The 25,982-nt window shown below is 39.7% G+C and overlaps 1 protein-coding gene across 1 annotated transcript in view; it reads right to left on the bottom strand.

Moving 5' to 3' along the window:
* ADAMTS19 (ADAM metallopeptidase with thrombospondin type 1 motif 19) overlaps positions 1-25,982 on the bottom strand; it is a 282,005-nt gene that overhangs the window by 72,612 nt on the left and 183,411 nt on the right. The window contains exons 12-16 of the mRNA XM_075543100.1: positions 22,171-22,301; positions 19,701-19,873; positions 15,731-15,858; positions 8,987-9,107; positions 1,889-1,969 (exon numbers count right to left, since the gene is read on the bottom strand). Coding sequence (XP_075399215.1) covers positions 1,889-1,969; positions 8,987-9,107; positions 15,731-15,858; positions 19,701-19,873; positions 22,171-22,301 — 634 coding nt within the window. The remainder of the gene's footprint in view (positions 1-1,888; positions 1,970-8,986; positions 9,108-15,730; positions 15,859-19,700; positions 19,874-22,170; positions 22,302-25,982) is intronic.

Below are 25,982 nucleotides of genomic sequence, written 5' to 3'. Positions count from 1 at the left end.
ATTTGCTATCCTCGAGGGAGAAGAGACAGAAAGCATAGGTGGATTGGTTGAGGGCACTGAGAAGTAAGGAAGTGAGGCAGTTTAAAGACGTACAGTTTATTTTGTAGAATTCATGAAAATTCCATTTGAAACATCCATATCCCCTTTTAGTTTGGGGTAAAAATAATGTATTCATAGATAAAATAGCCAATTGTCTATTACTGAATAGATTACTGAAATCTCAACATTTTATCTACTTTTCCCCAAAACTGGATGTAATAGCATCAATCTGAATTTAGAAATCTGTGTGGATCTACTTGTGCATACATGGATTTAGACACTATAGTAGGTCATAAAGATATCTGTGTGTGTGTAAAATGACAAACTAATGAGTGTGTGATACAGCTATGAATTTCTCCCTCTGCCTTCTTACTGTGTAAAGGCACATCCTGATGAAAAAATAATACAGTCCTACTGTAGCAATTTCTTTATGTTGTAGAGTAGAAACAATCATGGGAATTCGGGTTATTTGGGAATGTAGAATGTAGAAATTTCTCTATTTAGACACTTTGTTTATTGAAGAAAGAATGAGAACATTAGTTCTCTAAAAAAGAAAAAAGAGAAATGGCTTTCCTTTAAAATACTATACTCATAATGTGTCATTTCACATAGCCTACACTATAATTTCAATGAATAATGAATGTGTCTTTGGACAAGTCTATATTTTCTTTTATACATTTAGTAATCATAAATTGACCTATGGTAATTAAAATGCTAAAATAGGATACTTTAGGCACAGTATAAAAATATTTAAAAATCCTCTCTTGTCAGGTGAGTTCACCTAAAGGGAGACAAGAGAGTAGGTCAGCCTTAGTTACCTGGTGCTGCCATCACAGAATAAATAGTACATGTGATGACATTAACGAAGCAGCGGTTCCTCAGACAATTTACAACGCAAGTAGAGTGACCCAGGGTGCTTGATCTAAGGAAGCTGTGTCCGCTCTGTCTGCCCTGGAGGAAGGTCCTCCTTCTTGAGCATCTGTCTCAGGCTGATCTTCAGGTGCTGGTCATGGTCATAGTCTTCCTCCAGCTCAGCTTGTGCTTTGTCCCTATTCTACCTCCTAAGAGACGGACTGAGGACACACTCTTCTGTCACTGCTTCATTAACATAGCAAAGACAAATCACTTTCAAATGGAGGATGACTAACTGACCAAGGGATCTCAGACTTCAAGCCCAATCTAAAGCTATTAAGGCAATTCAGACTTGTAGCAGCTCTTTGTAGGGGTTACGAGGTCATAACATGTACAGTGTAGACCTTTGCTTGAGCACAGACCATGATCTTTATCTCAAGGAGCAGCTGGCTCATATGTACCACAGACCACGTGGCTACGGTCCAACACTTATGCAACAGCACCCCCAAATCTCCCTAAACCCAAGGCAGAGAGGTTAAGATTTACAACACATGTTACAATCCACAGCAAAATCCTTTCGCATTAAAAAAAATCCAGTCATCGTAGTATGTGGGAAAGGGACAAAAACAGTTCCTCAGAATGTCCTACTTCTAATATAATCATTTTCTATTTTGGTGAATGTCTTATTTTTACCCACAAAATTAATATATGTGTGCAAATGTATGTGAATGTATATGAAACACAATCTATCCAAATCCTTTTTTAATGTAGATTAGCATGTGGAAGCAATTTGTGACCCTTAAAAACTCCACCGACGACCAGATTGCTTTTGTTCCTGGGCAGTCCCTGGGAGAGAAGGAAATAAATTCCGACTTGATATGACAGGAGGCACTTCCTGGGAAATTCAAACACGTAACGAGAAACAGATCGACTTCCTCTTCTGCCCAGGACTCTCTGGGCAGGGAGTCGGAGGATCCGGGTCTGGAAGCGAGGTTACCTAGATAGCTGTGCGCCGGCTTTTCTTCCACAACTTTGATTCGTCTGGCTCCAGCAGGTATCACTAGCACCTCTACATAGCCTGGAGGAACAATAGAAGAAATGCGTAAACATCTTGAGTTCTCAGGAAGATGGACTCGCCTCTTCCTTTAGTTTGTTTCCTTGTTTAGTTTTGCTTTTTGCCCTATGTCACTACCTAAGGGAAGAAAGCATGCGTAAAGCTGCCATGCCTCCAAACGGAGCGGCTTCTTGGAAAGATCCAGAGTCCAGAGTCCAATCAAGGACAAACAGGCAATTCTATTTTCCATGTTAAGTAATTCACTGGTCCATGAAGAACAGAGAAGGCAGTATAATGGGACAGGCAGCTCAAAACAGTGAACAAAATCTCCTCTAAAACAAATAAGCGAAGACTCTGCTGTGGGACCTCCTTTACAGTGTGGAAACAGAGAGGACCCAGCTGGCCGGACCACGTCCCTGGAGGAGTTCTATGTCCGACAGGAAGGACAAAGCAGTCCCCAGGAGAGATTAACCAAGGGTTTGAAATGGGAGCTGGAGACAGGTAAATGCCAGACCTCACAAAGCAATCAGGTGTCACCTCGGAGTGCCAGCTAGCAGAAGGACACAAAAAGCTGTTTCCCAGGTTCGGGGTCTCAACAAAGTGGAAAACGCAGCACTTGAAGGGAAAGGCTACGCTAAGATGCAGTGATACGGAAGCAAGCGCGAAGCCCGTGGGCGACTAGCAGAGTAGGGACAGAGCGCTTGAAAGGCTACCTTTGGTTCAGTGGTTTCAGTTCAAAAGTCATAGCAAGATATGTTTAATATGATTCTGAGCACTTCTGTCTGGATCTATATGTCTAATAAAAGTCTTATTTCTGTTTAAAAATTTGCTTCTAGGGTTGCCTCTATTTTTCTTAATTTTTAAAAATTTCTCAAAATTTTCACACTTATTTGGTCTACACCAAAAGGTAGCACACGCTCCCCCTGGTGGCAGTGACTGGATCTGGAATCAGTTGTACCCGTGCTTATTCAATTTAACCATCCCGAATACATCAAGCACAAAAGACTATCTTTCTGAGACATGAACAATATACACAGCAACGAAAACAAAAATTTAGTGCCCATTTATGCAAATAGGTAAGGTAAGGTGATCTCTGTTCTCAATAAGCATATATTCTATTTGGATATACAAAATATAAATAGCTCATACATAGGTGAGTTAAGCAAAACTGCCAAAATTGTGCTTAAGGGGGTAATATGCAAATAATATGGCTAATTACATATGAAATAATATCGGTATAAATCAGAATATTTCAGCAATCCTTCTTTCCTGCTCTCTTCCTCCCTCCCCGTTCCCATAAGGTTCACTGCTATTTTTGTCACAAACACTTAGATGTGTGCATTAGTCACAACGACAAACACCAGCACCAGCTCCAATCACTCTGGCGGAAGTGCAGCCTTGCCATCTGTATTTAAGGGAACGCCTACAACTCCTGAGAGAGTCTACCAACGTACTTCGGGGACACCTTCTTGCAGAGGTCGTAGTTTAATCCACAGGACTACATAGAAAAGAAGGCGAAGACGAGACGTCATGGGTTTGGCACTGGAAGATGGCCATAGTCAATGATACCCAAGCCCAACGCGAACCACTACCATCAGGTGGATTCCTTCCCACAGTGACAGGCCCTCGATAGGCTTCCCAAGATGGCAAGTCTTTACGGACAAGCCTGTTTTTCCCTCACAGAGAGCTGATGAGTCGGAATCATTGACCTTTCCGTCTGCAGCCCAATGCACACGTCACAGTGTCCCCGGAGCTCCTTAAAGACAGTAATGGCAGAGCGGCTGAAAACACACCAGGAGAAAAATGAAAGTGGGGATAATCACCACCCAGGAGACAATGGATGAGACTATTTCAGAAGGAAAAATGGTCAGCCATGAAGCGCTGTTGAGGGAGCAAAGGGCAGGGATTAAAAAGATGCTAGTGAATTTCACAGCAGGTTACTGGTTATCTCTCTGCAAATGAATTTGGCAACGTGTTTAGAGAAGATGTTCCATTTCAGATAGAAACGAGTGGAAGGAATGTGTACAAGGTCCTGAATGAGTTTGAACTCATAAATTCTGAAGTATTTTCTGGATTAGTGCACTAGTTACATCTCCGTTCATAGGTAGGGATTCTGAAGTCTCTGGTGAGCAAATATTGGGCTGCTAACCTCCAGGTTGACAATTCCAAACCGCCGGCTGATCCCTGGAAGAAAGGGGAAGCTATCTGCTTTCATAGCCATTTGCAGCCTGGGAAACTACCCGTGGGTCTCTGAGTTGGAAATGGCTCAATGGCAGTGGATCTCCAGAGCAATTCTTGAATATTTGTTCTACTGGGATGGCTTTGAGGGCAGGTATTATCGACGAGTTTAAACAAAAAAGGCGTCAAGAAACAATTATGCAAAAATAATTTGAGAAGAGAAAGCCAACAGCTGGGGCCTTAGATCTGTTTGTAGTAAACTAACCTTTTGACAAAATTGAGGGTGCAGACTTTTTTAAAGCTGTGGATAAGTGACCACTGTCTAACTTATAAATTGAAACATGATGCCAGGGATGTGAATCTCAATAAATCTGATCCTAATTTTGAGCATTTTGTTTTGCACAGAAGAAAATCCTATCCTCTAACTAGAGGTTTCAGTTTTAGATAACTCTCTAAGAATGCTGAACATTACCATCATCTTCAGGATAGGAATAATGATGACTGCCAGATGTTGAAAATTGCTATATGCTAATGACTATTATAGACATTCTAGATAACCTATTACTTTAAATCATATGACAAAAGATAAGGTAGATAATACATTTCTAACTTAGTAGATAAGAATATGAAAAGAGAGAGAGAGAGAGATAAACTTTTTCAAGAGAGATCCAAGCTTTGAACTTTGATCTATCAGGTCTTGATCGCTTCTTGTGATTACTCACTGTTATTGTTATGAACATCATCTTCATCTTATGCTAAGAATAATATACTTTAGGCCCAGTGGTGGTTAGGTTTTGTGTCCAATTGACAGGTCCAGAATTCTCGGTGGTTTGACAGTTAAGGCTTAGTAATCCCTGTGATATGACATAAGGCCGTCGAATCAAATTCATACCCGGATCTGCTGGGAGTTGCCAATCAATTGTAAGAAGAAGAAGGTGGAATGCAATTCCTTTGCTCAAGTCATAGCCCTGATGCAAATGAAAAGCAGTTTCCTGAAGGGTGTGGCCTACTTTCTATACACCTGAGCTTTGGGGAAATGCTTGTTTTCAGGGTTGGAGCTTGCATGTAGCTCCTAGACCATTAAGCTTGAGCCAAGGGGCCTACCATATTACCTGCTCATTCTGGGAGCCATCTGACCTACTGACTTTGAATTCACTTTCTTCTCTAGATACAAGCCTGACCTGCTGACCTAGGATTCATCTGTCTCTAGTCTTTCTGTAGAATTCTGTGATTTTTCTTCCAATCTTGGGTTCATCAGTCCCTGAAGCTACTCAAGCCAGAAGAAGCCTCAAGCTTAACATCTGACCCACCTATGTACATGGAATCCTCCTGGAGACTAACTAGACTTTCCCACGTCTACAGCTTAGTGAGGTATTTTCATGCTATAAATGTCTCTATACAAACCCCACTGTTTTTTTTAGAGAACCCATTGTAGCACATGCTCATTTTTTCTTATTGTATATTGATAAACAATTACAACGCTCCACAAATGCTGAGGTGTATGATATACTTTTCATTTCTTTTGAGAGAGAAATGCCTTGCCTAGGTAGGTTATATTGAAAATATGTGACAAATGGGTCAAGAAAAAGAAGTGATGCACACAATCTTTTAAGCTTATTTTCTAGTGCCAACAAAAATGATTTAGCAATTTCTAAATTAAGCAAAAGGGCAGAAAACACCCACATGTGTCAACATGGGTGTTGTTCAAGAAGATATGCAGTGGATACAGCTAATTAGATCAAATAGTCTGCAACTTTCTCAAGAAATACTAGAAAGCTCATAAACCGTGGGAATGAAGTTGTCTCCAGAGTAATGAACACAACATTCCTAAAGCCATGATAGAATTATGGACCCTAAAGGACTTTTTTATATGAAAGTCTAGAAGCATGTGATGTAGTATTATTAATTAACTAACATTTACAGATCCAATATTGTATGTGAATGAAAGTCATTGTTGGAGGTAGTATACAGAGGAAATAATGGCTATAAAATTAAGTTAATTAAGGAAGCAGGCAATATAGGAAGAAACCACAGGTTGCAAAACAATGCCTAGAGGTGAGCATCACAGACACTAATAAGCAAAGGGTAGACAACTGACATTGTAAAATAACTCACGGCTCCTAGACAGTCTATACCGCAGTGGGCTTTCTGATCACACACTTTCCCTCTGAAGAGACCGGACTGAACTAGTTTAAGAAACACTCACAGCAACAACACTCACAATCACCAAGTGACCTAAAATGGCGGTGCCAGCACTAACTTGAAATTTAAGCTAAGAATAAAGGACACCCTTGCTAAAGATTCCATTTTTAATCTCCAGACTCCAACTTGACCCACTGCTGAGCATGCTCTCACTGAAAAGGGGGCCCAGGAAAGAGCTCATAAAACTACAAGGCTGCACAAAGCATCCAAACCACAAACCTTCCCCACGAGACACATACCAAACACTGAAAAAGATGACAGCCACACAAAAGCTGTGTACTTGTAAGCACAAAGCCTTCTGTCTATGACAGGTCTCCCTAGGAGGCTGCTATGGAGGCATGGTTGCTTGTGGCATGCGTCCCCTGCAAGTTTCACCTTGTACTAAATGGCTTAACACTGTTTTGACTTTCTAGTCTTCTGGCCCGTGCTTGCCTTAGAGAACTGTCCTGATATTTTTCTGCCTGAATTACAAGTCTATCAGGAAGGCCATGAGTAAACATTACCAACTGATCATGGTGATGGAGAGAGAGGCTGCATATGACGTATGCAATGCATTTTAAAAGTCATATGTAAGCTCAATTCTAAGTTGTGGCTGCTCTTAAGTGCCACTGAGCTAGTTCTGACCCATAGCAACCTTCTGCCTACAAGAACACGACGCTGCTGGCTCCTCACACTTGTTCCTGTGCCCAAGCTCCTCACTGCAGGCACGGTGTCAACCCAGCTCCACTTTACCAAGCACCACGCCCTTCTCCAGGGGCTGCTCTTTCCTGACCAGGCAATGTTTTGTTCTGGTGTGCGCGTGGTCACTATACGTGGCATGGGAATTGATGTGACAGTGCTTAACAACAGTAACGAGAAACCCAACGTTCGTGGTTTTGAGCAGGAAGAGACCGGTGTGAGATGTGAGACGCAGAAGGAGTCCTAATATTGCAGACACCTCAAACCATTTCTAAGTAGCAAATGCCATGAAAATATAACTTACCTAAAGCAAGCAAAAGAACAAAGTAGATTTTAGGTGCAATAAGAATACAGCGGGCTTAAGGGAGAAACCAAAGGATACCTATATATAACAACTACATTCTGAATGGAATACAGTACTGATTTAACAGTATTCATACTTTTTATGATCAGTGGTAAAATAATGTGTCATTATAATTTAAGGAAAATTGTGCTATTTGTGTATCTGCATCCTTCAGCAAAATGTTTCCTTGCATATTAAAAATTACGCAAGAGTATTCTACAGAAATCGTATCTCTTTATGTTCCTGCTGTCTTTCAGATTTCATTTGAACTTTTAAAGAATAAAAACATCTCCCAAAGCAATAAGACTGAAAAGCTTATTATCATTACATTTCTTACTGTGGGAACCTAAGAACAAGGATGTCTTTTCTAAATGAATGCTGGCAGATTTTGACTGGTGGGACCTTTTTCTCCGTTTTCACAGCTTAGGAGGTTCAGATTTTGATCTGCAAGTTACCCTTGGCCTTCGCTATTTTTAGCCTTTAACAACTTTGGGCTTACTTATCTCTTGTTTGCTGGGGCTAGCCGAAATGTTACATTTAAACTGTAGAAGGCTGCATCTAATTTACTTTGCTGAAGAACTCTTTTTATCTAAAATGAACTCAGTTTTTCGGTTATTCAAACATAAAGAGTTTGTTTCTTTTATTAAATCAAATCTCTATTTTGGTCTCATGTTTTATGATATACATTTTGAACAAGAGAGGAATTTAAGATAGAAATGTGCATTATAATGTATATTAATGATAACATTGAGTAAAAGATACAAAAATGGTTCAACAAATATATCCTGTTAAGAGATGACTGTGAGTATTTCTGGGTCATTGGCTGCGCGGACGTGGGGGGGGGGGTGAGTGTTATGCTTAAAATGATCCACAAGGAAAACACACTACCACCAATGACATACAATGACCCAGAAGTTCTCGTGACAGAAATTCCTTGATGCGCAGGTCCTCAGGCTTACTGCAAGTCAGCAACACTTTCTGTGTTCACGTTGATCTAATACACATGCGTAACACATGACAATGCAACAATTACAATGTAGACAACATTTGATTCTTGCATCTCGGGTTATGATTGCATCAACTGAAGGGAAGAGAGAAAGTAAGCGAAGCTAACATTCTCGACTAGCACAGAGCCTCATTCTGCCACTTTGATGCTCCTTCATAGACCTTTTCCACTAAGCAACTTTGCCATAGGCTCGGTACTTCCAACATCTCATCGTTTGAAAATGTATACTTCAAACAACAAGAAAATGAAGAAATTGGAAAACTGAAAACCTGAAGAATACTATTCTCAAGAGTTGCTTCAGGCTGCTGCCAATCATTAGTTTATGAGAAACAGTGTGCTTTGCATTGGAGAAGAGGTTCTGCAGAAACCTGGTAACATTAGAAAATGCAAATTAGATTATTCCCTTGCTGCTCTAACTATTAAATGCACAACAGATGACTTCATATTTTCATTATTGGGAAATCAGCTTGTTAGACTTTCTGGCTCATAGCATATGTATTGCATGTCATCACAAAAATATCATTCAATACCCATTGTGAAAGCCTACAGTGAAGGAAGAACAGTGATTTCTAAATCAAGCCCAGTGTATTTCTGTCTCCCAAGATTTTGAGGATAAAAATTATTTAAAAATTACCTGCTCCTCTGGTATGATTGAAATCTCCCTTAATGACTTTGCATGACCTCCCATTTCCATTGCACACACCACAATGATCTTCCCTTGCAAGTGACCCCAATAAACCATCACAGCCAACTTTCTGTAACCAAACAAAGAACAGACATCACAAAGCATAGTAATCACTACAAAAAAGACATATCATTTGATAATCTAGTAAACTGTCATATTCTGTGATGTAAATTAATATATGCAAGTTCATGTCCAGTAATATATTCTGTAAAATGACCAAACAGTAGGATAGTGATGTTTCTTATGTTAAGAACTATATCCAAAATAAGCTAAGAAATGTAACATTAGTGACAAAAATGAAATTTATATAACTGAAACAGGAAATCACGTTTGTATTACATATAATATGATTCATTAAGTTTGTTCTACTCAATATAGAATATGTCTTTCACTATATGCATGACTCCAACATAAACTACTGAATAATTAATCAACCATCTGATACATCGAACAGCCAGCCACTCATTTTCATTGCTGTTCAATAATCGGACTGCATCTCCAATACCGGTCCTCAGCAAGTGAAGTGAAGAGAGAAAGAGTGTGATAAGAACTGCCCAAGCCTGTGCCTGCTCTAACAGACTATGAACAGGCGATGATACAATGCATAACTCTCCAGAATATTTTCATTAGTATGAATCTTCTGATAGTGATGTAATTGGCTAATTTCTACTGAATACTTTTTCTTTTTGGTCTTGGATAGACTTTGAAAACACAACATTTTGCAATGGTATGCACAAACAAATGGCTGGATTTATCTATTTTATATAATAACACAATCAGAAGTACAGGGATCACACATTTACCTTTAAAGAAGAACCTTTAGGAAGAGAGATTGATGATACATCCACTATAACAAGTTTCAATTATTTGAGAGGAACTTTAAAAATATTTTTAAAAAAAACAAAGTTAAAACTATAGTTTATATTTTTGTGGTTACTGTTGGTGTTACTGGGGTGGGGGACGCTAGTAACTTATAAAATGCAGATAGATGTAGGAACAATATCCTGAGAGGTAAAACAACAACAACAACAACATGCACATAAAAATGTATAATATAGCCTCCCTTCCTTTGTCCTGGAAGACTTATCAGTGTCAAGAAGTTGACAAAGCAAGTACAGTACTGGAGAACGCCTATCAGCAAGTCAAAAATTCTTTCAGGGAGAAATAAAGAGATTGGATGAAAAAAGTAGCTACTACAGGAAATGCTCAAAATACAATAAAGATGTGTGAAGCGGACACTTAGCAGGAATCATGGAGAGACTGGGAGTCTTGAAGTGACACCACACATCCACACCCACACCCACACAAGTGTGGTGCACCTCCCTCTCTATCTCTGTCTCCGTCTCTCTCAACAAAGCATAATTACTCTTCACTTACAAATAAAGAGGGGGAGAAAGAGAGTTTAGAGAGGTTTCAAAATCCTCAGTTTGAAATCAACAGTACCCACTTTGTTTCTTTGCAAATACCCACTGCCTTGAGGAATGGCTTCTGACTCCTAGTGACTCTATAGGACAGAGTAGAACCGGTCCATAAATCTTTAGTAGAGTACACAGCCTCATTTTACTCCCACAATACACCTGGAGTTTGATCCACTGACCTTGTGGCTAACCGCCCAATACCTTAACCCACTGTGCCACCAAGGTTCCTTAGCAAAGAGTATGATTAAAACAGATCAATACATTTGTACTAATTTATACTTCCGCATCATCGTCATCATCATTCAAAATAAACCCTGTCTCTGTGGAACCATCAATTTCCTATATGGTTCCTGGACCCATCAAATCCTTCCTTTTCCATCATTACAGATTTATCTCTTCTGCATATTTCGATAGATTTGGATCCCATGTGACCTTCTGTGTTTGGCTTCTTTCAGTTAGCATCATGACTTCAAGTTCTATGCACACCATATCATATAACAGTGCTTCATTCCTTGTTATTGTTGGGTAATATTCTCTGTACCACATTTGGTCATCATTCATCTGCTGATGGCTCCTTTAGTTATTTCCATTTTAGGGTTCTTTTGAGTGGTGTTGCTATGAATATTCATGAATTTTTTTCCAATAAGTGTTTCCAACTCTTTTGGCTATATATATCTGGAAGTAGAATTTCTGGGTCATATTAGAGTTCTGTTTCATTTTCTGAGAGATTGCCAAGCTCATTTACAAAGCATCTTTGCCATTATCCATTCCCCTCAAAAAAGTATGAGAGACATTTCCTGACAGTGGCAAAAACATTTATGAATTCTTAAAATTATAATCTTCATAGTACCATCATATGATCTAATGTGGTTTTTGTTTTGTTTTCATTGGTGGCCCCATAGTGGATAATGATGTTAAATATATTTTCATATAAATAACCATATAAGAGTAAATATTAGAGATTCTTACATTTATGGTAAGTTGTTGTAAGAATCCCCACTTATCAAAATATACTCAGATAAATCCAAAAGTTAATGAACAACTTTCAAAAGGCCACCCAGTGCATCTAGTGACTAGTATCTAAAGTGTCATTGGTGTGCTGGATATGGGCAGGCAACATACAGGCTCTTATCCTTTCCAGTGATGGAAACTGCTTGAAGCTAAATTGGTCTCATGTAGAAATTGATCCATTTTCACCCGCTTTGTCTTCAGCGGTTGTGTGGGGGAAGGTGAGCATCACAGAATACCAATTTAATAGAAGAAAGTATTCTTGCATTGAGGTAGTACTTGAGTGGAGGCCCAATGTCCTTCTGCTACATTAAATACTAAACCTATAAATATATGCATAGATCTATTTCCCCATCCTCATATATAAATATATTTACATAGGTAAATGTCTTTATCTAGACCTCTCTAAATGCCCTTTGCCTCCCAGCTCTTTCCTCTATTTCCTTTGACTTTCCTCCTGTCCCGCTATCATGCTCAGTCCCCACCTGGGTTCCAGCAATTCCTCATGGTTACATTACTCTTGATCATGACCTACCAGGCCTCCCACACTCTCCTTACCACCGATTTGGGTCACTTGTTTTTCCCTTGTACCTGGGTTTGTTAACACCACTACTTTCTTCCCACCGCCCCCTACTGTCAGTCCCATTGTTTTCTCCTCCAGATTTGTTAATCCAGCCTATCTTATTTAGACAGACCTGTGGAGATATACATGCACAAAAACAAGACAGAGCAAAACCAAGCAACAATATATAGCAAAACAACAACTACCAATGACAAACAACAACAACAAACAAAACAAGAAAGAAAAGCTTGTAGTTAGTTCAAGGATTGTTTTCCAGTCCAGTCTGTTGGGGCATCACACCCTGGCCTCAAAGTCCACCTTCAGCATTCACTGGGGACCTCACGGCTCCATTCCCTTGCTGTTCTGTTGCACCCCCTTAGTGTTTTGCCTCCATGTGACGGGATCAGATCGGATACAATTCCAACACTGTGTCTCTGGTGTTGCCCCCTGTAGAGCAAATGTGTAGAAAGCTGATAGTGCCCGGCTATCAAAAGAGATAGTGTCTGGGGTCTTAAAGGCTGGAAGGTAAACAAGCAGCCATCTAGCTCAGAAGCAACAAAGCCCAGATGGAAGAAGCACACCAGCCTCTGCAATCATGAGGTGTCAAAGGGATCAGGTATCAGGCATCATCAGAACAAAAAAATCTTACAATAGTGAATGGGGGGGAATGCAGAGTGGAGACCCAAAGCCCATTTGTAGGCCACTGGACACCCCCTTACAGAAGGGTCTCAGGGAAGAGATGATCCAGTCAGGGTGCGATGTGGCAACGATGTAAAATACAACTTTCCTCTAGTTCCAAAATGCTTCCTCCCACCCCAGCCCCCAATCATGATCCCAATTCTACCTTGCAAGTCTGGCTAGACCAGAGGATGTACACTGGTGCAGATAGGAACTGGAACACAGGGAATCCAGGACCAGTGGTGTGAGTGGTGGTAATGGGAGGGAAGAGTGAGGGTGGGTTGGAAAGTGGGAACCAATTACAAGGAGCTATATGTGACCTCCTCCCTGGGGAATGGACACCAGAAACGTGGGTGAAGGGAGATGTGGGACAGGGCAAGATATGACAAAATAATAATTTATAATTTATCAAGGAGTGGGGAGTGGGGAGGGGACAGAAAAAATGAGGACCTGATGCCAGGGGTTTAAGTAGAGAGCAAATGTTTTGAGAATGATGAGGGCAATGAATGTACAAATGTGCTTTACACATTTGATGTATGTATGGATTGTGATAAGAGTTGTATGAGCCCCTAATAAAATGATTTTTTAAAAGAAATTGATCTATTTTCAATTGCTTCCTTTAGTCCATTCACCAGGTTTAAAATTCTGCTTTCAGTTTTAGTGCTATGTATTTTGTGATAAAACAAAACTTTCTTGGCAAACCTGTTAGGCAGAAGCTTTTCATGAAATTATAGTGCATGTTTTTAATCTTATTGAAAGCTGGAATGAAACATTCTAGTCAAAAAAGCTAGTAGCCTGAAGTATTCCAAAGTCACCAGAAGTCAACAGTCATTTTGTACAATTTAATGATAATCATCATATTCAAGCAGTTAATTTGTGGTTGCTATGAATTCTTCCCATCTATACCTTTGATTATGAAAATGATTTCGTTCCCTGGTTCCTAGGAAAGCAACAAGGTGATGACCTACTGCAAAAACGGTCAGTCCGAGGACTGTATGACTTCATACAGTCACAAGCCATCACGGCAGCCTGTGCCCAAACACAGGCCAAGTGCTCCCTCTGCCCAGTCTTGCCTCCTTCCTCTCACCCCACTGACGCTGGTCATTAAATAACCCAGGCGTAAACATCTGCTTCGCTTCTGGGCAAAGGCCAGCTGACTCTGACTTGTGACAGAGCAGAGCTGGGCTGAGCTCCACAGGGTGTCCATGACCTCATTGTCGGGAGTTCACCCCAGGCCTTTTTTTTTTTTGAGACATCACTGAGTGGATTCAAACTTCTAAACATGTGGTTAGAAGCTGAACAAGTTACCCCTCTACATCAGCCAGAGATTCTGTTAATCTGCCAGGGAAAATCAACTTGCTTTCCATCTTGATCTCACTGTGACGCTAGCTGTATGGTAAGCGTCAATGCTCTGCAGGAGAAAGATGGGGGCTAGCCTGCTCCAATCATTTACAGAGTCAGCAACCCAACAGAGTCACGGTAAGTCAGAATCAGTTCGCCAGCAGTGGGCTTTCAGTGGGGGGGTGGGGGGGTGGGGGTTCATGATCTACGAGAATTTCTGTTTACCTAAAGAATAATGGACAGCACATTAATGTGCACTATAAACACAGATTATTTTCAAAACAAAGCAATGTACAGATGAAATGTTTGACACTAAAGAACATTGAAGATAAAATTCAAAAGCATTTGAGTCACATGTGTTGAGACTGTTTTAATGTTGAGTGAAAAATCGGGCTGTTGTTAATAGGTTTTTGCCTCCTGGCTCTGTCTTGGACAAAGAACTTTAATTTTTCATCTGGAATGCTTTGACCACCTAAAATTCATGGTAGTGTTCACTTTTTAGATCAATAAGATCATTACGGAATTAATAAAAAATCGAAACTTCATTCTGTCAGTAATGACTTTCATGACTTACAATTACAACCATTTCACCATGCAGATGAAGACATGACGTTTCCAAGCAGATCAGACTTGCTCGAGGTCACCGTGGAGTCAGGGTTTCATTCTGATTTTTGCTTTTATATCTATTGCGAGTTTAGTGAAAACTTGCAGCATAGACATCGATTTTGGATTTAATAGCTCAGAAACATTTTGTTTCAATTCATCCACGCCATCACCTCAGGGTCACTTCACTTCCTCCCTGTGTTTCCTGTCACCATTCCTCCTGCTTTGCTAACTCTCTGAACATTGTCTGGGTAAATGGTTGAGTATCATAACATGCGGATGAGTTCAGTCGCTGGACTGAAGGGTGGAGAGAAGCTATCGGCTTTGGGCTCTAGCAGTCTGGATCAGACAGCAAGCCTGGTCTCGCTTATGAATTGGAGATCTGCCCACAGTTTTCTCCCATTCTATCCAGGACCTGCTGATGTGATCCTTTCAGAGAAGTTAGTAGTGGCAGACAGGTACCATCTTGTTCTGATTTCGGGAACGTTGAGAGTGATGTGTCCATGGTCCATTAGTACATTGGATCATTTCCATGTGTCCTTGGATTATCATCTCTCCACTTGACTTCCATATGGGAAGAGATCACCGAGATGATCACTCACAAGCTTTTAAGATCCCGGTGGTAGCCTGCAGAAGACTACGTTTTGAAAATTGATATTGGTGTCCCTAAAACCGTGGTTTGATTGCCCGGAACCAGCAACTCATTCCCTCAAGGGGTTTGGTTACTTCTAAGAAATTTCCATAGCCTTGCCCCTACTATGCTCTACCACATTCATGAATATATTTGTTGCAGAGTTAATACACATACATGAATATCTCCTGTCAAATCTATACATAGTCACAAGTATAATATGCTTACTGTCCCTCCCATCCCTGTTTATTTTGCATGTTTTCCAAGCATATATTCGTAGGTCAACACTATTGGAGAAGTGTCTATAATAGTATTTACCTCAGTTTTCTTTAAAACATTTCAATCTTCCTCATATCTTTTAATTTTGCACAATTGTTTTATCACACAGTAAAGATCCACAGGGTCCCATAGTCTTAACACAACGTCTTCATCCTCCCTTCTGATTCTCTTACCTGGCACCTGCCATTTGCACAGATGTCTGCTCCCTGATATCCACAAGAAGTCCCGTCCATCACTTTTTCTGCTAGAAGAATAGGCTGTTCTTTTCCAACAGGGGAGCAGAATAGGGCACATGGCTTTTCTACATAAAGAGGGAATAAGAATAAATGAGTAATTGTTACTTAACTAGTGTTTTAACCTTGAACTTTAGTTTTGAATAGCCACTTTCGGGTAAAAATCTGATATGAGCATTTAGAGAGTAATAGAATGTTAAAGTAGGTCATGCTACATCAGTGTCTTGTGTGTTAAGTCAGTGGCTCAAATCCACCAGCTGCTCCAATGAAGAAAGGTGAGGCTGTATGCTCCAGTAAAGATGGAAAGGCTCGTAACATAAAAAGGCAGCTTGACTTTCTCCTACAGGGTCTCTATGAGCCAGAATCAACTCAATAACAGTAGGTCACTATACTTATTGAGCAAAATAATGCCTGAAAACTATTAGTTAAAAGTACATGTTAATTTCCTTCCATTTTTGGAAATCTGACTTCAAATCAAATTACCTTTTAAATGCATCATTTATTTTCTAAATTACATATCCTACATCACACTGAAAACAATCATTCACCCTAAAATATGTACATGCCACCGCTTTCTATTCGTTTCTTCCGCAATAATACCCTCTCTTCTCGTCTGTACACATCAGCCTCGACATGTCCTTCAGTCTGGCTAAAGACTTATTATATGGCTGACGCTTTTCTTGATGCTCAGCTTAGCAATTCCAATCCATCTTTTTATTTATCTTATCATTTGATATTCTCTAATTGAAGAATTACTAAAGGGTACACATTTATGAAATAGGCATAATAAGAAGTGTTTCCATTATTAAGATGCTCGGAAGTACAATAAAGTCCCACTGACAGCATTCACCCAATACACAATTTTTAATGGATTAATTGGGATTCAAATTACCTTTGTCGTTGCCTCAGGAAGTATTTTAGTATGTATGGTAACTAGTTTGAGAATCACTGTGCTGTGCAAAGACTTCTTGAATGGCTGGAAGTCTTCTTCAGTGCAGCGATAAGTGAATAATCCCGTAAGGTGGTGAGGTTAAAACACTCATCTATCAGGCTCAATCATAGAGTAGCAACATATTTTTAAAGGGTTGCTTCTATTTTTAAACCTCCTACTGAGCAGCTGTAGTGTTTGGTAACACCAGTAGTAGGAATATCCAAATCTGAAATTTCAGAGCCATTTCCATGCTACATTACTAATTCATTGGCTTGACACCAGTCAGGTCCTTTACTGTTTATTAAGCTTGTATAATAGACTGGAAAATAGTTTGCAGTCTAGCACGGATCTTCCTCTGTCTTCAGTAATGCTCCACATATGCCAAAGGGATTCTATAAATACCGAGTAACAGCCAGAGGCATGCAACAGGGCATGCAAAGAGAAGACAGATAGTTAAATGAGCCATCAGAGTTGAACATTTCAAACCGTTTTCACATGTGGCATCTGAATACTGTTCTGAACAATTCTAAGGAGTTGGAACATGGCCTTTCATGTGGATGGTTTTGAAATTTCCCTTTAAGATGCCATTATAAGCTGCAGGAAAGCCTTTCAGAGTGCTCTCCCACCTCAAAGTAGGTTATGTTTATTCAATGACTACTTTCTATGTCATACATTTCTTTGGGCTTAAAAAACAGCTGGTAATACTGCAACAATTCAAAAGTGGTCTATGTGATTTTCTTTCTGGGATTTTCATTGATGAGAACAAGCCAGATGTATGAAGAATGTTAAACGGAGTTCATCTCCTAGAAAACCCATTCACATTCCAAGCAAGATTTCAGGTAACAGTTTTGTCTTTTTCATCATATTGTCAATTCACCATGCTTACTTGAGCTCTCTCTACAGATTACATAAATCTTTGATACCAAACTTCCTTTCTAGAGAATGCCCTCAAGCCTTGACACTGCTGATGCATGTAACAAGCCAGCACTTGGCAGGCAGGCTCTGCCTTGACCTAAGAGCCCAGCCCTTCCAAGATATGCATCAGACTTGAATTGAAGCCAAAGTTTACCACAGAGTATGTAAAATACCTGGATGCTAAGGCCCTGCAATTCTTTTCTCTAAAAATAAGTACCCCCTACTGCATTAGTATCTGAATTAAATTATCCTGGCTTTGGAGTCACAGTGTCATAAAGATAAAAAGACTTTTGTTTACTTTAAGGATTGTGCCTTAGAATTATTTCCATGGCACAATGGCTATTATTGTGTTTCTTATCATACAAAGGGGTGCCTTTGATTTATGTGTGTTATAAAATTATTTTTAAAACGACAGACTGCTAACTACAAAACAGATCACATGGATCGCTTTGATGAGAAATATCACTTTGTAAAAGTTAAGAATGTATTGTGATTGCCAACAGCTTAAACCTTTTAAATTGACCTTGTTCAACCCCTTAATTTTTCTTCTTTTCTCACTTATAGGAAACCAGGGTCAGCTGTATTCCGTCTCTTTTTCGGGCTTCCAATGAGGTTAGCCCTGGCACGATCTCGTAGGAGAGAGAGGATCAGCTCATCAATGACCAGAAAATGCCTTCATGATATGACTAATCATATTAATTATAGGGTTAGCATCAAAAGATAACGGATATGTTTTTAAATGTATGCAAATATATTCATAGAAACAATACACACCAGGCAGTATTCTATTCATGGCAATGGTGGGGATGCAGGCAGTTAAAATAGTCTCTAGCAGGACGATCTGGAGGTAGTTGGAAGGGACGTGTAACCCGTTTGAAGAATTAGAGGGATTCTTTTTTTTCCCCTGAAGAACTTGAGATAAACGGACCCAAACAGTGAGTAGAAACATTGAAGGTAAATAAAAGGGAGAGAGATCAAAGACAGTAAAGAAAATTCTATTATGCCAAGAAACCAACCTGTATCTCTTTAGAGGAAAGAGACCATGAAGTATGGAGAACAAGCAGTTAGAGGTTAGTCCTCAAATTGAACTGTGAAGCCGATAATGATGCCTGAGACTGATCACAAGAGCAGTGGGGCTCACAGAGGGGCACTACAGGGGCCGTGGCTGGCGGATCCAGCCTTTAAAGGGCCAGGCCAACAGAAGTGCGGCGAGGGATGTGAGGAGGGTGAGACCTTGTTGGGAGGGACTATAAGGAAAGTTGGTTGAGGACTGTAGTTTAGAGATGAAAAATCATGAGCAACTATGCCGGCAACAGGGGAAGGAAAGTTTGGGCAAATAAGACTAGCTTCCTGAGTTGGTCTGAATAGAGATTGAGGAAGAAGATATCTGGTTTGGCTGATCGATCAGGTTCGTCATGACCCCAAGGTGGTGAAAGAGCATAACAACAGAAGCGGAGGGCAGAGGAGAAGAGAAAGAAAAGGGAAACGATGTCCACGTTAGGGGCTACTGAAGATTCATGAACTCGCTGCCTGCATTCGCAGTTAGTACTTTAGGTGTGTTGACTCATTCTGAGACACATTTTGGTTGTTTTCAGTGTGTGTGCTAATTAAAGTACTACAAACATTTATGTGCTTGTATTTATGGGGCTATAGAATTTCACTATGTAGGGTACGTAGGCAGGAGGGCAATGTCATCAGTTTGTGATAAGTATGTCTATAGTTGACTAAGAAATTCCAGACTGTTTTTCTCAGTGGCTCTATAATTTTACATTTACACCAGGCATGTCTCAGAGAGCCAGTTTTTTTCTCTCTCAGACTTCCCATGATTTGGTACCATCTCCTTTTAAATTTTAGCTGCTCTGATGGATGTGTGTCAATATCTAATCATAGTCGGTAAAACATGCTTTTAGTCAGTCTCTGTGGGCGTTATTTCAGTAAAAGGAGGAAAAGAGAGTCTTGAAATAAGAGAAGACAGTCAGTAAAACAGCATGTACTGTTATTAGAACATACCGGGCAAGCTATAAGCCTACTTGATTAAGATGGTGGTTATCTGATCGGCCATACCTTCATCCATGACAGCTTGCCATTGACGTACAGGCTTTGGGTACGAAGTTCTAACACTAAAGGCCTGGCATTGCCAGTCTCTGAATCCAGGCAAACCTGCAGGACAAGGTGGATTCTCACATACTCTGTATTGTTTTCGGGGACCATTACAATCCCTTGCTTCAGTACTTAGCCTAGAAAAGACAGGACAAATAATCAATTTTATCTCTTTTTAAAATGTTAACTATCCATTGCAACATGTATATTAATGATCTATAATATTTACATGAAATCTAGTTTTGTAAATGTGAACATATGAAATAATTAACGATGCATGTTTAATGTACAAAGGAGTTTCAAAAAAGTTCATGGAAAATCAGTATTATGGAAAATTATGGATGGGCCTCAATTTTTTTCCTTGCAAGACCTAGTTTGAAACACTAATAAGAACACGGAAGGGGTTTGAAAGAAGCCTCTATCAGAGCGACAGGAGTTCTGCTAAAATTGAGAGCAAAAATAAACATCCACGTCATGGTGACACATATGCTGATGAATGCTGAAATCACTGATTTTGTATTTAAAAATTATTGGGACGGTGTTCCAAAGACAATAGCAGTTTACAAATGGACAATTCAGGCTAAGATGGGATGAGAAGATGTTTCAGATGAAGCTGGCAGCAGCAGACCATCGAGGTTTGAACAATCTCGTCCGCGCTGTAAGGTTAGAGAACCAATGAGTAACTCCGGAAGCATAGCCAGTATTACAGACGGCCTCAGTCGTTCAGCTCACACCATCTGACTGGAAAACTAAAGCCGAGCAAGTGTTCTCTCAGCGGGGATCAGAACTGCTTCTCCCAGATCACCTGCAGACACCAGCCGCGCTTTCGATGGAGATTTTTAAGCACGTGCCACCAGGGCCTGAAACATTTCTTTGAAGAGCTGGAATAGGAGATAAAACTTGGTCTACTAGTCTGATCCTGAAAACAAAATGCAAAGAGACAATGGCTGCCGTGGAGTGGTCCAGGCACTGCAAAAGTGGATCTGGGAAAAGCCAAAGTCCTCGCAGCATTTATTTATTTTGTGTGTGAGGTGGGGGGCAGGGGTGCTCCAGGCAGTTTCCTCGTTGAGTTTCCCGAGAGCCGAAGCCTGGCCGCACCTGCTGATTCTGAGGGCGTTGTGATGGGGCTAGCAGCTGCTGTACAGAACGATGCACAGGGCAGCGTCCGCAGAGACCTTCCCCACCCGACAGCTGCCGCGCCCTCCCCTCGCCAAAATCCTCCAAGGGCAATTGTGCTGGAGTTTCCACGGAGAAGCCACTTGATAATCCCTATTATCCACCTGATAATCCCTATATGACTCCTTCTGACTTAAAAAAAAATTTTTTATCTTAAGAAATCTTTAAAGCTCACCATTTTTTACCTTCGGGTAATAATGCAAAAAAGCCTGCACTGGCCCGGCTCAACTCCCAGGACATTCTGTTTCCCAGTGATTGGCTCAGTGGCTGGTATCATCGCTCGCCAACGTGATTGGAACTTGATGAAATTTACATTGAAAAATAAATCTGATTTTTTATTTTTATCTTTAAATCCATTTTCCATGACCTTTTTGAATCCCCTCATGTAAGAATGTATGTGTGCACATAGATATACATGTTAGTGTATATATTTTTTCTTTTTCCCTTTCATTTTTTTCGGCTTTTATTTAACTTTTTTATTGTGAATTCAGTGTTTCGATTCAGATCATTTTTGCATTCAACAATTTAAACAAGTTATTAAACTTTCCAATAATTTGCCCTTTCAATTTTTAAAATCAATCTACCATCTGAAAAACCCGAGCACTGAAAGGCAACTTAGTCGCCCTGAATGTCCTACCAAAAAATGAAGGACGTCAGAGGCTGGGCTCCACTGGGAAGTCTGCAATTCCCCGAGTTTGGTGCTCAGCACTGCTGAGGCAATGCCGCGATGTGGCCGCATCAGTTCTAGGCACTGCAGTTGCTGATGAAGCACCTTGACCACCTTTCTCCACGCAGAGTTAAAGCGCACATTTGAAAAGGCGTCCCCTGACTTACCTAGGATCGCCTAGGAATGATCGGGCTGGTCTTATAAGACTGTCCTGACTGCAGGTTCTCATCATGCTTCTATTGCTCGTCATTCTTGGCTTGTTTGCTCTCTCAGTCCTGTTCTTAGTCTCCCCTTCCTGAAGGTCTGTTATCTTCTCGCTCATCTCTCAGCTTCTCTAAACGTCAGCCTCGTTTTCCCACTATGTCTCCTGGCTTATGTAATTGCAGCACCTCACTTGATTTGCTCAGGGAAACACTGTTCAAATCCTCATTTTTTGAAAATCAGGTTTTCCTTTTCATTCATTTTTGAGGCAGTTTTCTTTATGAGCACAACATAAAATAATTTTATGGATTGTTAGTTTTTCAGCAACACCTTTGCGTGTCGGAATTGAAGACAACGTGCCCTCCCCCGACCCAGGAGCTTGGCTTTTACCCAGGCCATTTGCGCTCTCGACTGCTGATCCCAGAACTGCAGGTGCGGCTGCAGGGGCTCCACATGCTCCACTCGCCGGCCAGACGTCCAGGTGCTGAGGTCCTGCTGGTACATTCTCCCGCCTTACACCACTATTCCAAAAGTTATGTCTTAGGTGAACAAATCAGGGCACAAGTGATCACCATAAACTGGCCTATACAGTCACTGGAAATGCAATACGGTCAGGTCTCATGGAGTGGGCGCACGGGGAACTGAAAATTGTCAGAGCCAACCTTTCACTTGCTTGTCATCATGCCGTATAACGGCCCAGTTCTCACCATTTTCATGTCAGATCATGCAATCTTGTCATGAAAGCACATCATTGATATTTGTTTCTACAAAGCTGAGAATTCAGCACTTTCCACTGAGATACTGCACAGCTGAGAGGCAGTGAATTTGGGGTTGTACAAGCCGGGGAAAAGAGACAACACATTCCAAAAAATAGATAGCAACGTGAAAGGAAGAAACACAGAGACTAGAACACCAAGAACACTCACATGTAAGAATGGAAAATAAGTAATAAATGTCCTTCTATTACTAGATTTAGAAAGGCATTTTAGCCAATTGAGAAATTTTGATTTGAAATGCCACAATTTCAAGAGATCTATCCTCCTTGAAGGTAAAAATGTTCACTTTTCATTGAATTTTAGACCTTTTCTTTATATATTTTGCCTCCTGAGAGTTCTCATTAAGCATTACCATTATACTGAATTTTCTTTAAAAATCAGGTTTGTTGGAAAGAATTAGAAAGTTTTCAAATTCTGTTATTTCATACCAATTTTATAGTTTATTTGGTAACTTACTAACTTGGCAAGAAAACCAGGAAAGAAGAACTTGAAGCATAATCATTTTCTTTTTTCTTTTTCCATTGAATTTAAGTAAAGGCAGTGAAAGAGATTACTTCTGCAGTTACTGAGAATGGGTTACCAAAGTTAGTGAACAGATTATTGTAAGTTCTCCCCCTCAGTCCCTAGAAAATAAGATATATGACAGCCACAGGAAACAGCTCAAAGGTAAAATTTAACTTAAAAAAACATATTGAAAAGAATTAGTAAAGATTAAAAACATTAAGATGAGTGGTTCCATAATAATGGGGTTCAGTGAACAGACTGTTTTGCTCTCTATGATTTTCTGTAATTTATGACAATGGTTTATCATGGACTTGGGGGAAACTGCAATACTCTGAGTTCTCAGCTTTTCTATTTCTATAATGTGGAAGATAACATATTTACCTAATAGTATTTATACAAGAGTTACATGAAGTACAGTGCACAGCGCCTACGAAGGATTTAGTAATTGCTATACAGGGAAGCCTTTGGAACGCAGTGGTTAGAAACGATTTAGTAATTGCTATACAGGGAAGCCTTTGGAACGCAGTGGTTAGAAACATGGCCTGCCAACTGACCGCTTGGTGGTCACAAGAAGAAGGGGACCAAGCCTTCAAAACCCCATGGGGTACTCACTTTTTGTTCTATCGCCTCTGAGACTGGGTCAATTCCATCGTCTTTTTAATAATAATTATTAATATTTCTTTTAATAATAATTATACAAAATTACTGCATGGATCATTATTTCAAAGTTATTAATAAGGTTTAAGTTAGTGAATGTTTGAAATTTATAGATATTTCTTCAGAATTTATTGTAAGAGCAAGAGGGGGCTATAAAAATTCATGGAAACATGGATACAAATGATTATGAAAATTTTCCTCAAATATTTTGAAGCTCCCTCATGTGTTTTAAATATCCTTAGAAGAGAAAATTTAGAATATCATGCTACAGTTTTGTTTGCATCCAGTTAATGCTTTGCTATGCAATGAAGCAGTAAGTGCCTGCAGATTTTCTATAATACTACCCAAATTTAAATTTGTTTTCTGTTAGTTTAAAAAGGTTTTAAACCTACTCTTGAGGGGAAAAAACTTGAACAATTCTTTGCATATCAGTATGACAATTTTAATCATTAAAGAGATCGAAACTTTGTCTGAAGATGCAATTTGACAGTTGGAAAAGCAAAGAAAAACACACCAAGTCAAAAACTTTTAAAATTAGTTTCTTGCCATTCATTTTTTTAAACAATCTAATATGAAGGTTATCAACCATCAATCGATCAAATTGTTTGGCTTCCTTACTGCTAGTTGAAGAGTATTTTCTCTTTGAAAGTGTACATTAGAATGCTTTTCCCGTTTAGCAGCAAGCTGAAATATTCTGGAAAGGAGAGAGGTCTGGGCCTGACTGGTGTCAAAACTAGATCACATCTGGGAGATGATAAGAAATGGAGATCGATGTGCAAGCCACTCTGCGTACACACGTCCAGTGGAAGTTAAGTCTTCCCATCCCAGTCCTAGTAAATTCTATAAGCCGAGCAAACTATGGGATAATAGCTAAGGTTTAGTGACAATATTGTGGGAGGGGTGTTTTTGTTGATTCTAGATGATACTGTGCTTTCACATGTAGGAACATGTTCGGTGGGTTGCACAAGTGTGCTGGGCGAGGTCAGCAGCTTAAACCCACAGGAGAAACACGAGACTGTCTCCTCCTATCAGGATGGGAAGACTTGGCCACGCTATGTGGTGGTTCTACTCTATCCTCTAGAGACACGACGCGCTGTAACAGACCACCAGTGGTGTGGATTTGGATGGGAAATGATTCTAAGGATGCCTTTTCTACACTTCTGGAAACATCTCTTGTTCTTTTTTGTTCTAAGTCTAAGAAATGATATGGTGCATAGCCTGACTTATGAAAGTGCTAATACATAATACATCTTACTTCTGGGACCATCCATGGCACTGACACATGGATTATATGTCGCTTCTTCCACATTCTCAATGGATAGATCTACCTAGGAAGTTCATGGAAATATGATCAAAGGAGGCTCATGAAAATGAACCCAACAATTTGCTAATCAAATATTTTTATAAGAATAAATTATAGTCACACTTTCAAATTAGGAAAAAATTTAACAAAAATATATTTTGTGAACTCTGATGAAGAAATCTAAATATCTAGTAAATTGGTATCTAAGTGCCCTCCCATCCCCAATCCTGGCAAAAATCATAAGTAAAGAACATACATTTGTCAGTTTTTACTACTGTTTATCAACTTCTCAATCTCTCTTAGATGGAAATATAAATGTATGATGGTATTATGAAGAGAAACAGGAAGAGAGAAATAGATTGTCTTTAATTTGGTAAATGATGTTCATAAATAGCATATAAATCACTACCTTCAAAATAATTTTGAATAAAAAAATAATAATTTTGAAGCATGCAACTTGGTAGCCACCTTCTCAGAGCGCATTGCATATTGCTAGATGAACTAGAATTGAGTAGCTAGATGGACATCCACAGAGTGCTAGAAACTAAAAACTTCACTTTGCTTCCTGGTTTTCAATTTACTGAGCGAGCGGTGTTTAGGAGAGGTTGCAAATATTCAGATATTTTCGCACCGCTCTAGTCAACAGCAGAGGGTTGGAAGGCTGTGTGATGACTCGACAGCATCTGGATAGATGTTTGAAGAAGACTAAGTGCCTGAGGAACTGAGAAATTCATTAGTTATCTCAATATACAAAGCACAACTAAAAGAATGTCATTAATACGATTGCAAGGAAATACAACATGGTGCATGTGATGAGTAATTGCACTTTTGATTACTGAAAGAGTGAATTTATTTTGGATACCTTAAGTTGGATAATCATTTTATAAATATGAAAAGACATACATAATAGAAAATATTTAATAGGCCATATTATCAAAGGAGGATATTTTATTTTGCTATGG

Source organism: Tenrec ecaudatus, chromosome 2 (assembly GCF_050624435.1).
Source record: "Tenrec ecaudatus isolate mTenEca1 chromosome 2, mTenEca1.hap1, whole genome shotgun sequence".
NCBI lineage: Eukaryota > Metazoa > Chordata > Mammalia > Afrosoricida > Tenrecidae > Tenrec > Tenrec ecaudatus.
This window is presented reverse-complemented; position numbering and strand designations above follow the sequence as displayed.